Source organism: Mesoplodon mirus (assembly GCF_964341445.2).
Source record: "Mesoplodon mirus genome assembly, chromosome: 13".
Classification (NCBI taxonomy): domain Eukaryota; kingdom Metazoa; phylum Chordata; class Mammalia; order Artiodactyla; family Ziphiidae; genus Mesoplodon; species Mesoplodon mirus.
In genome coordinates, this window is record NC_138989.1 from 50,071,248 (window position 1) to 50,083,819 (window position 12,572).

A 12,572-nucleotide genomic window follows, 5' to 3' on the forward strand; every position below is an offset into this window, starting at 1 on the left:
GAGCAAGGAGGCATCGGAGTGGGACTGTGAAAATGGCATCCCATTTGCCAACTGATCTTTCATCAAGTAGTTTAGCTCCTGTTGGTTTTTACCAGGGAAAGTTTATAGCTGTGCATCTGTTAACCTCATGCATCCGGAATAGCAGCACAGGCCAACCTGGGCTGGGTGTTTCTACAAAGCCTCAGCTCTTGGTTCACTGTACAGACCACAGCACTTGAAAGGCTGACAAGCCTGGTGTCCGTGGATCAGAGGCATCCAGAGACCCTTCTTGCCCGACACAGGGAAGGAGAGCTGGCATACAGCAGACACCTGAACTACCACAGATCCGCTGGTGGCACCAGTGCAGGCTTGAGATGGGTCTGTGGTCGAGTCTGGGCGGGGTGGGGGGAGGTTCTAGAATAAACAGCTTTCTTTCTTCTGGAATTCAGCCAACTGGGCTGCCTTCAGTTTTTACAAATGTCCAAGCCATAGTATTATCAGAAATAAGAGCTGAGAGTTAGTGACTGAGGGAATTCCCTGGCAGTCCAGTGGTTAAAGACTCCGTGCTTCCACTGCAGTGGGGCATAGGTTCAATCCCTCATCAGGGAACTAAGATCCTGCAAGCTGCAAGGCATGGCCAAAAAAAATGATAGCAACTGATCCTCCTTTGCTTTGTAACCAGCTACATGAGGGCATCAGTGAGGTCAACTCTGAGGAAGAACCATATCCTTGAGTCTTACTGGATGGACACAAGTTTGCCAGGTGCACAAGGAGATGGACTCTACATGTGCTGAGTATCTGTTTGAATAAATCAATAACTCCAGACAGATAAATAGCATGTACCAAGGCCCGGAGCTACTAGAAACAGAGAGATTTTCCACTCCAAATGTAATCTTTGGAAATCTGTGAAGGGTGATTTTTCATATACTGAAAGAGAGATTTCTCCTGAGGAGAACCATGAGCGACCTAATTCACCTCCTAAAGATATTCTCTGCATAAATGCTCAAAGGGTTCAGGAAACTTGAGGGGTTCTCCGAGAGCAGGAAGGGGGTGATGGTTTGGGCCTGTGTGGAGCTGCTCGGCCTGCAGCCTGGAATTTGAGACCAGATCTGTCTACACTGCCTGTGGTGTTTCTTCAGCCCAGGTGACGGCTCTGCCAGCCTCAACCCTTGCCCCCTTCCCTTCATCGGCGCCATCTCCGTAACCACCGTGAGAAGCTGCAAGGCCCTTGAACCCGCATCAAGGGAGAAAAAAGGGAATGAGGGCTGTTCTGCTGAGGGACTGGAGCTTCCACATCTTCCCGCCTTTCACGTGATGAACTCGAAGCCAGAACTAGAGGAATTAAGACCGATCCACTCAGCCTGCTTTTAGTCTCACCCAGTTTTCCTTGTGCAGCCACGCCCCAGTCCCTCAGTAGGAGCATTTGTCTAGTTTGGCTCAGGAACATGTATGAAGGGCTCCAAAGTCGAGGGCGGCTCTCAAGTGGCGTGAAGAAAGGAGGTTCCGCACAGTGCGTCTGAAGGGACCACAGTGCCAGCCCCTCCCTCCCTCCCCTCCCCTCCCTCCTCCCGCTCTCACCTCTCCCCTCCCTGTAGAGGATGAACGAGTTGGGGGAAAGATGTGCCCCAGCCCAGGTTAGTTACCAGGAGAGGAAGGCTGACTCGGCGGAGCCCGGGTGGAACTGTCTCGGGCAGAAGGATCCCCGGGCCTCTGGGTATAAACGGTCGGTTGACAGGAGTGACAAGTGTGCTGTTGAAGCTGGGCATTCGGGCCCAGGCTCAAGCTCCAGCAGCAGCCCCTCGTCTCTCCCCGGACCTGCACGTTGGTTATTTTTGCACATCTGTCTTTTCATGTTTCGCATCTTTAGATGCAGGCACAGTTGGTCATTTATTTCTTATGCTGTAGTTTGAGGGTTTTCTTTTCCACCTTCCCTCCCTCACAGGTACATTCGTTAAAACTTGCCCTTGAAGGCGTGGAAAAGGAAAGGGATTTCTACTTCGGAAAGTTGAGAGAGATTGAGCTCCTCTGCCAGGAACACGGGCAGGAAAACGATGACCTCGTGCAGCGACTCATGGAAATCCTCTATGCTTCGGAAGAACACGTGAGTGTGAGCAGAGCCCTGACGCTTGTGTCCCAGAGTGATGCTCTTGGTCAGAGTGCAGTGACGCCGTGCCTTCAGATACTGCCCTGGGACCTTAGTGAGCCTTGCAGCTCAGCCAGTGCATATGATGTTCCCAGAGGAATAAACACGAGCCTCATGACCCACTGACCCATGCTTATGGGACCTGCATTCATCAACCTGGGAAGAGATGTGCGGATGGTTGCCAGTTGTTGGGGGCAGGGGACCGGGGGACTTCGATTGAGAAAAATAGGCTTACACAGCCAAATCTCAAGTGGTTTTCAGCTCTCTGAGCAAATGAGCAGTAAGAATGTGTGCAAAGATTCTTCACACAGATCAGAATGTGGTTAAAGGAAAAATTAATCTAGATGCTTTTCCCATCCCCAGAAGTCCCACAACTGTTTTTTCCTTCATAGCTGGTTGTCTTGGTTACACTTTGCCAGTACAGAGCAGCATTGTGTGACAGCCCTTTGTGGAAAAATACTTCTGGAAGGCCTCCTCTGTGGAGGCCCTGCCCACCAGGGTCGCTCCCCACGAGTGGATGTGCCGAGGGGGGACCCAGGATGTGGCTCCGTCCGTGCATGGAAAGCAGATGTGAGGAGCAGCGGAGGAACATGAGTCTCAGGAAGCGAGGAGGGGAAGGGGCAGGATAAACGGCAGAGCCCAAGGCAGGTCACCCCAAGTCCGCCCAGACAGGCAGGGAGAGGCCCTGGCGGCCGCAGTGGGAGCCCCGTGGGGCTCCACTTTCATGAGGGCGGCGCGGTGAAAGGCAGGAGAGCACGGGCCGGGGTTGCAGGCATCCTGCTGCCAGGTTGGCGCTGAGGAAGTGTTTGGGTAGGTGTGATCAGGAGGCCTGCAGGTGCCCTGAGGGCTCTGTGGTCGAGTTGCATGTGTGTTGGTATTTCCACGGAACATAGGAAGCCACCAGCAAGTTTACTTTATCTTATTTCAGCCGAATACCAGGCAGTTGTTTACTCCGTGTAAGATTAAAATCCTAGCTCTGAAATTTTCTTAAACTGTAAGAAACCGTCTGGAGTTTGGGGACTCTCCAGCGCTTTTTTTGTTTCCCCCAGATATGTATATATTCTTAAACCTCTTTCTCGGTTAGCTCAGACTATAGATCTTGAAGCCCTGGGAATCCGCCTGCCCAGGTCCCAGAGATAGCGACGGCTTTACAAAATATCATTCTCAATGTTTTCAGATCTGACGGAAGAAACCAAAGGTCGGTTTGTAGTGTGTATATCTGCACCACCCAAAGTGGCATTCTTATGACGTTCTGTATGTAGAGAGTGCTTTGTCATCTGTCAGGCACTAGACGAATTATGGTTATTCTCTTCACAAGCTTGTTTGAGGCTGAATTCGATGAGGTCTGTGCAGCAGCACCATGAGCCCGAGTGAACCGTGCTGCTGCCCGTCCGGGACGGCGCCCGCTCGCGGGAGCAAGGCGGCTTGCAGGATGGAATCTCCCTGCTGATTCTAACCTCGAGCCGGATCTTGTCCCAAAGGAGGAGTCCTTGTGAGGGAGCGCCATCAGGTGAACTCCAAATTAAGGGTTGGCGGGGCCACTGAATTCCTAGCTAATGACAGGTGGGGCTGGCCTTCGGCAAGAGCTCTTGCCTCCTGGGAGTTCAGGGGTGTCTTCTTGGATGACTACGCTCAGCTTCTGTTAGACCATTTATATCTCCAGCACCCCCCAGCACACACACCAGCAGCAGCTTGCCGCGGCCTGGATTCAGAGAGCCACTCCTGCAGTGTGTGGGCAGTTAGCACACACGCCCCTCAAAGAAGTAAGACTTCAAAGCAGCATCAGCCATTAAGACTAGTGGGTTCAGGAGGTCCTTTCCTCAAACTCTTGGGATGGGAGACGAGGGGGAAGGCCAGGGGCTTTACATGTATCAGCTCCTGTAATTGTCTGGAGAACCCTATTAGGTAGATATGGGCCCATTAGCCCATTTATAGATGAGAGAAACTAAGGCAGCCGAGAGGTTAAATAACGTTCCCGAGTGAATAAGCAGCATAATTTGCATTTGAACTCAAGTCCTGAGTTCGTGCCCTCCCTTCTCCAAGCCTGAGCCACCTTTTAAATGGGGAACATGATAGTAGTAATAGCTAACCTTGAGCATTTAGCGTGTGCTAGATATTACGTTTATGTTCTATATTTATAGTTCTCACCACATCCTTATGTGGTGTACTATTATCTCTGCTTTACAGATAAAATTACTTGCTCAATGACCCATCTTTATTTTTTATTTATTTTTTATTTTTTGCAATACGCGGGCCTCTCACTGTTGTGGCCTCTCCCGTTGCGGAGCACAGGCTCCAGATGCGCAGGCTCAGCGGCCATGGCTCACGGGCCCAGCCGCTCCGCGGCATGTGGGATCTTCCTGGACCAGGGCACGAACCTGTGTCCCCTGCATCGGCAGGCGGACTCTCAACCACTGCGCCACCAGGGAAGCCCAATGACCCATCTTAAATAAGCTCCATCACTACCCAGGTTTCTCTAACTCAGAGCCCAGAATCTTAAGGACTATGTTCCCTGCTTCTCAGTATATTGGGTGCCATAGGGAAGGGAAAAAGTAAAGGAGGTACCTCCTGGGGGAAACTGCAGGACAGACTTTGTCTGATTGACAGTATTGAGTTGCATGTGTTCTGTATGTGAAGAAGGGAGTAGTCAAATTCCTACCTGGATTTTCTCCAAATAATTCCCTTCATCTTGTTTTGTTGTTTGACACCTTCAAAAGTATTGTCTTGGCCTCTTTCTCTGGGCAGTCTGTTTAATTCAGCATCCGCCAAGAACCTCCATTTTCTTCTGGCGGGTAGTGTCACTAAACCCACCTTTGTTGTTCTGACTGGCACTGTGCTGATGTCACCAAATAGAGAGAAACGTGGTAGGGAGAAGAGAGAGACAGTGGCATCACTGTTGAGTGTAAGCCAAGGAGTATCCAAAGTCCAGGAAGAGATTTAGAGGCAGTAACCAGGCTACTGGAATCTGGAAGAGAAAACAGACTTAACACAAACTTAACACATGTGGGTTCCCAGTGCAAAATCTTCAAATGCAGTTGCTGCCTTAATTCTTCTCATTCCAGGATAACTTCTAATGCACCTCTGTGTCTGGACAGCTCCAAAAGAAACACATCAGGCTATGCTGAGTTTTCTACAGAGAATAAGCTGGAATATGCCAAGTGTCCTTGTTTAGAATGTGACAAGACCCATTTTTTTAAACTTCGGTTTCTATAGAGAGAGAAGGCGAAGACTGTCTGCCACGTGCCTGAACGCTGCACGGTATTTTCCATGCTGCACACGTGCACACGTGACACTTCTTACGGAGGCGGATGGCGAGACGCTCAGGAGCGGCTGTCCTGCTCTGCTCTCTGCTTCCCTTCCTGGAGGTTCATGGAACTGTCCTAGACCCCTTAGAGCCGCAAGCGTTTGCCTCCCTCCCTGAGCGTAGCGAGTCCTGATTCTGTGGTAGCCTCCCAGCTTATCCAGGTCCTACCATTGAGGCAGTGAGCCTTTAAAAAGCTTCCACTCTTGCCTAGGAAAGGCATCACTTGGGAAAAAATGTGCTCAGAGGTTGCTGAGCCACTGCACCCACCCACAAGCTCTCGGAGCCTCCTTTTTCCCTTGCTGTGCTTGACCCTGACGTTGTGTCCTGTTTTCAGGCCATTCACACACTTCAGTGATAGGTGGACGTGCGGCCATGGGGGCATGATGTCTGGGAAAAAAATGCCGGTATTTTATTCATGATGCCGCTGGTCGGACTTCTGTGCACATCTGAGAGGCAGAGATTTCTGGTTGGTTGCCTCCCTCCTGGAGATGAGAGGGGTGCTGAGGAATCAGAGGCTGCAGTGAGTGCCTGCTCTTCAGTTCACCACAGATGGACCCGACATTGACACTTCAGGTGGAGGCATTCGCTGGAGAGGCCTCCTCCTTCAGTCTTTATTTAGTGATGTCTGGTCTTTGATTCTCGTGAACAAGCAATCCTAGGATAACATGTTTGGCAGATGTAGAAATCCAGATGAGAGTTTTGAGTGTGGAAGTAAACAGAGGCAGTTCAGTTTGCAGTCACAGAAACCTAATGGAAGTTTCCAGAGCAGATGGCCAGCTGGCTGTCCAATGCCTCTCATTATGATTCTCATTATCTTTACTACTTAATTAGGGGCCACAGGTGTCTGGGCTTAACGTCGTTGGTTAGCTGCTGCCCTGTGGATCTGTAGGCTGAGGGTCACCTGCTAATAACAGAGACACTTGTTTCCTGAGGTCCTGTCACAGAAGCCACTGTCGAATGACCTAAAGATACAACCCCCCTCAGCCCACATCTTTTGAATTCAGCCTGCGTTTCTGTCACTGGACGCAGCATTGGGTTTATAGAAAACAGACACAGCCCCTGTCTTAGAAGAGCTCACAGTCCCCTTGAGACAGACAGGGACACCAGTAACTGGAATTTGTCAGATTGTGATAAACGCAGTAATAGAGACATAAATAAACTTGTGTGGGGAGCACATAAAGACAGCCTGGAGGGACAGGCAAGGACTTCACAGAGAAGATGACATTTGTGTTGGACGTGGAAAGATGATTAGGAATGTCAGCAGTTACAGAGGTAAGACGGGGGAGTATTTTTTCAGCAGAGGAAACGGCAGGAACAAAGCAGAGGAAAGAACAGCCAGACTTGCTGGTGTGAGAGTGGTGGTAGATGAGCCTGTCGTGCGCCACCTCCTACATCTGGGAAGGTGGGAGCCATGCCCCTCCCCCCCCCCCCGCAGCCCAGCTTCTTGACGGCCCTCCCCCTCCTCCCCTCCTTTGTCCCCACTCTCCTCCCACAGTAGCCGAGAGCATTCTTCAGTACTGTCTTCCTGCTTGCTTCTCCTTCTCATGATTATTATAAGAATAAGGAACTCCAAAGCGGCACTCACAGCTGTGAGTGGATTGATATGCAAATATTAGACTTAATTAAGTAGGTGGCGCCCCAGTGCTTTAGTCACATGTTAGGCCTAGGTTTCTCCTGGCCTCCTCCTCACCTGTGCGTCTAAGTTCTTCAGTCTTGCGTGGGGCCGAAGAGAAAGATCCTTTTGGTGTGTGAGTGCCTCCACAGCACTGTGGGCGGGGAGTTCCCGGTGGTGATGTGCAACAGCTGCCTCAGAGTTACAGATGCGTCCTGCCCGACTTTCAGAGCACCTTAATTCGAACCCCAAGCATTAGCAATCCATTGGGAACCCAGGACGTTTGTTCTTTATAGCCGCGGTACCCAATAAGAGTGCTCTGGGGTCTGCAGTTCCTGCAGATGAGATGCATGAACTCACAGCGGTGCACCGTGAATGAGGGAGCTGCCCTTGGCCAGCTGGAGACAAGGGCACCGCACCCACCCCCTGGCTCATCAAGTATGGAAAGGAGGCCCAAGGGGGAGCCTTATCTATTGCGCTTCTCGTCCCGCAGCTGGCTTGACGGGCCCAGTTACTTGAATCCAAATCTTCCGACTTTCAGTCCTGAATTAAATCCATTATCCCACAGTTAACTCGCAGTCCGTGATGTGAGCAAATAAGATTTTCTGTAAAATGTCAAACAGATCCTCATTTCTGACAATCTTCCTCCCATCAGCAGCCTAACACTCACAAAAACAATTATGTAAGAAAAGTGCACTTCAGACCAGCTGAAGTCTGGGCAATATGATATGGAAGGCACCACACTGGCATTAAAAAGTTAGGATGACGAATACAACAACATCTCTACCCCTTAAGGGACTCAGAGGCTCAGAGCCTGGCTGAAGAGGCAGCCGTGGAGCCAGCCAGTGGGGACACACGAGCACGCGCCCATACACACACAGGGCTTCAGTGTGCAACCTGATGGAAGCATGAATCAAGGATGTAAAGCTCAGAGGAGTGATCCGTTCTGGGGTGAAGGCAGTGAGAAAGGCGTGGGGAGGAGCGTGCGGCAGAGCAGACACCCTGGAGTTCCTGGTCCACCGTTCCTGGTCAATTCCCATGAGCGTGAGTTTCCTTCTTTGCCCCTGGACTAGAGGGAGCCCGGTGGCTCTTCCTCGCTTGTTCTATCCCAGCAAGAGGTGCTCTCCTGCTCCCAGGAGGACACCTCTGTCCCCGAGGCACTAACTGAGCCGAGAGGACCACCCTCACGTGTGCTGAGCGGTGGGCAAAGAGGCTTGTGGAGGACGCTGCAGGGCCGACCCGGGGACAAGCTGGCAGAGCCTGGAGCAAAGGGGGGCTTGGGGCTCTGAGGTCAAAGGACATCGTGGTTGAGGAATTAAGGAGCGAGGTGTCCCGAAGGACAACAGGATGTGGGCAGAGAGTGTAGGATTTGGGCCTTCACATTTCAGAGGTGGAGCAGTTTTAGGTATGATGACGGGTGTGGTCATGGGGCGAGCTAATATTTATTAAATTAAATAATGTGCTTCTTGAAGACACCAAGCCAGTAAGGGGCGCCCCGGTGCTAGATTTGAGCCCAAGTCTTCAATACGATGTCATTTTCTACTCTTGTCATAGAAAAGACTATTTTTTTAAAAAATTATTTTTACTTTTAGAACATATTCCAATGAGTTACCAAGAAAAAAGAATCACAGCTCACACTTATATTATGTGCCAAACACTGTTCTAGGCACTTCACCTATTTTAACTCAGAGTTCTCTGTTGAATTCAGTGACTCCATTGATTCATTGATCAATGACACTCATTGAAAACTCTGTTAAATGGGCACTTTTGTCCTATCCCCCACTTGTACAGATGAGAAAACTGAGGCACAGAACAGTTAAGTCACCCAGCTTGTAAATAATGGATCTGGGAGATGAACTCCAGTTCCATGCTTATAATCTTGACATTATGCTGCCTCTCAGAAGATAAGTGGCACATGACCTTGGCTGATAGTCTGGGTCATCTGTTCTTGCACCCTCTCTGATGTCTTCTTCCTGACACACATGCATTGAGTTGTACAGTAAGCAAGGTCTGACACAGATGGATGAGGCCCTATCCCGACTTCAGTATCCTCAGGATCCAGTGGATGAGGCCACAAGGTTCAAGACAAACAAGATTACAAGTCAAAAGTTTTAAGGCCAAGGAAGAAGCAAAATGCAGGAGGAGGGAGAGAATCCTGGCTCAGGGATCGGGGGAAATGATCCTGCTGTATTTGAGTTGGATCTTGACGGGTGTGTCCTTGGCTAAAGGGAATATGGGCCAGACAGGAAGGGGGTTTGCAAACGAACACAAGCACGTCTGTACATCCCAACGTACGCTCCCGACTGCATCGCAAAACCACTGTGCATTCTGGAGGGAGCAGTCGGCCCTATTGATTAGCTACACTCCCTCTGCTTGGGTAGTAAAGAGCTAATTATTCTTCGTGAGATTAAAAAAAGAAGAAGAATTGGCAGATATAGCTGACCAAGGTTTATGTTCCCTGGAGTTTTGTGTTCGTGATGTGCTTCCCTGGGTTATATGCAAGTGAGTAAATAGGTCATTTGAAGCCAAGTAGAGGAACACTTCAACCATCAGAAAGTAAGCAAAAAAAGTCCTCACATACCCAAAATAGATGTCCCGAAGTCCCTGAGCACAAGCTCCTGATCTCCCCTGTTGGAGACACCGTCTGGCTGGGGGCAACCCAGAACCATAGTTATCGGCCTTTCCTTACCTAACCACTCTAACGAGCTGCTTCTCCGCATCAGATGAGTAACAGATTATAACAAGGAGTCTGCTTCAAGCAGACACGCTACCAGGTGAGGAGGAGGACAGCAGGGCAGGAAACAGGAAGCCATGGGACACACTGCAGGGGCCTGGGGCCCTGTGCTGTGTCACAGCAGGCTCACTCGTGGTTATCGTGACGCTCTTGAGTCCTTGCATCTGGTTTACTGTCGTACAGCGGGTGGGAAAGTATGTCGTATGTTCTGTGGTGACGTCCTTCCAAAATGGTCAGAAGGAAAACGTGGTGCCTAAAGCCTGCTGGCCGCGCTCCAGATGGGCCGTTCCTTGATAGGGCGGGAAGGTGAAGGCATCCCTGTGTGTGCCTGGGCTCCTGGGAGCGGGGAGGCACTCGCGTGGCAAAAGCCGTGGCGATGCCGTGCTGTGCAGCGATGGTGGGGCTGGGGACGCTTCAGGGCTGCCGGCAGTGAACTGCTTCAGCTGAAACCTCTCCCCCTGCCCCACAGGAGGGCCACCCGGAGGAGCCGGAAGCAGAGGAACAAGTCCACGAACAGCAGCCCCAGCAGCAGGAAGAGTACTGAACCGTCTCGGCAGCTCTCCACACTTCCATTCTGGTGGGAACTTTTCTTCTGGAGAATTGGAACACCTGTGGCCTCAAGCTCATCAGAAACCAGTTGTTCCCAGCCTGCTGTTCCATCACTGCGCCGGCACCCATGCCAGCCACCGCGCTCGGTTCCCATTTCCTTCGCCAAGACACACTAGCTGCGGCCGTGGGCAGCCTCCCCAAGACATCACGGGGTCACATACCTTCAACTTCACCACTTGGCTGCTTGAGATTGGTTCTGCTCTTTGCATTTCTTTCCAGAACAACTGTCCCCACCCCCACCCCACCCTTTTTATCCTGGTGTGAAACAATGGTAATTTGATATATGGTATTTATATTGGCATTTCTCAACCCAGTGTCACTAGATGTCACACACATTTGTGGTGCTTTGATGTTTGCAAGTCTAACCTCTGAACATAAATTTGGTCAAATAATAAATTGGAACAAAGGGAAAGAGATACTTGATATGAAAGCCATATGACAGTGACTTATTTCACGGGGAAAAACACCGAGTCAGTTTCTCCCTCTACTCACAAACAAAAGGGAAAAAAAAAAAAAAGGAATCAAAACTAGGACTTCAGGGCCCAGCAGTGTTCAGACATCAGCATGTTAGACAACCACACAGTATGTTGTTTTGAAAGACATTCACTCGAGGAAAACACCATCTCGACTTGGCCCTCTAACTGCTTGCCCTTTCCCTCGCCTCCCCCCACCCAGATTCTCATGCTCTTTTCTTTCTCAGGGTCCTCTTTGGTGGGAGCCACTCTCCTCAAAAGCTGTCATCAGTTGTCTGCAGTCAGCGGGGGTCTGCATGGGCACAGGTCCTCCTGCCTCCTCCTGTGGGTTTCAGCCCAAATCCTCTCATCCACACTAGGGGATTCCTACTAAAGAATGACCAGGGTGTGCAGCCCCGGGCGGCTGGGTCCGGCATCATGCTGCACACTTGCTGGAAGGCTGGGAGTGAAGACCTTATGAATAGGAGCGTAAGCCCAAGGGAGAATCCTGGTTCTGAAGTCTGGTGTTGACACTGGAATGACAGCATAGGAAAATCTGACTCCCAATGCCTTCTGGAATAAAGAATTCCCCCTCTTCAATACTATGGCCCTCCTTGTCATTGACCTTCGCTAAATCGTGGCAATTCATAAACAGAGGAAACATTAATGATCAAAAGCATTCCTTTTTTTTTTTAACTAATATTTGCACATTTTCTTAGTATCTTTCCAAATCTTTGCCTCTTCCCCACCCCGCCCTTTGACAGATGGTTTCCCTTCCTGGATCATTCATTTCACTCGGTTTCTGACTTTAGATTTTCTTTTACTTGTTATTTGACTTAGCAGGTGCAACAAAAACAGCAAACAAGTGTGCCCACCCCACTTTCCTCTTAATTGAAAAGCTTAAAATAAATTTCTGAATTACGTATCATAAAGCTTTGACATTTCTTTATTAACTGATGAAATACTAATTCTAAATTCTAGCATTGAAGCTTTCCACCAAAAGAAGTCTTCTCAAAGTAAACCTTTTGTGGCAGAGTGGTATTTATTGAGTAACATGTGAAAAAGATTGCTTGTATTTTTGAGGTTATTACAGGACACTGTGCAGAACTGGACAGATGTTTCATGGGGTTTGGTTTCCCTTTCTTCTCTCTCCTGCTTGCTCTGCGCTACAGCGGCAGCTCGTTTCTCTCAGGCTGGAATACGGCCTGGCTCTCGGCGGTGACATCCTCCCACACCTGGTCGCAGGGAGTGGTCGTGCTATACGCAGCATCGTGCTTAACAGTGTGTCGTCCCCACCCCTCCCTCCCCCCCCCCCAAGCCTGTTGCACTCACTGAGTTTCCTTCTTTCTAAACAGCTCTTGTAAAGAGGCACAATAAATGATTCCATGCAGGTGACCCTCAGTGGTTCCTGGGCAGTTCTTCGCTTGCCTTGGACGTGTCAGTAATACCCAGTGCCAGGTGGATCAGGAACCACACTCCCATCATGTGGATGCACATGATTACTGGGTAACGTGCATAAGCCTCACCAGTGACACTCAGCCGCTCTGTTCCTCCCCAAATCCCCAACTTTCTCAGCTACAAACATACTGGCCATATATCTGGCAAAGACAACTTTCGCCAGTCATCCTACTTCCTTCTCCTTCCCGGAGTCTTGGGGCAGACCATTTATTTAGAGAGGAGCTATATACTTCTCTTTCTGTCAACATCTGAAACGTCTTCCATTGCCCTGCATCGCATGG

General features: G+C 50.0%; 1 protein-coding gene across 2 annotated transcripts in view; it reads left to right on the forward strand.

The window, feature by feature from the left end:
- Nucleotides 1–11,765, forward strand: part of MAPRE2 (microtubule associated protein RP/EB family member 2) — a 160,062-nt gene extending 148,297 nt beyond the window's left edge. For both annotated transcript variants that reach the window (XM_082640970.1, XM_082640969.1), the window contains 2 exons: nt 1,922–2,080; nt 10,242–11,765. In XM_082640970.1, coding sequence (XP_082497096.1) covers nt 1,922–2,080; nt 10,242–10,316 — 234 coding nt within the window. In that variant the 3' untranslated portion in view covers nt 10,317–11,765. The remainder of the gene's footprint in view (nt 1–1,921; nt 2,081–10,241) is intronic.
- Nucleotides 11,766–12,572: the final 807 nt, after the last annotated feature.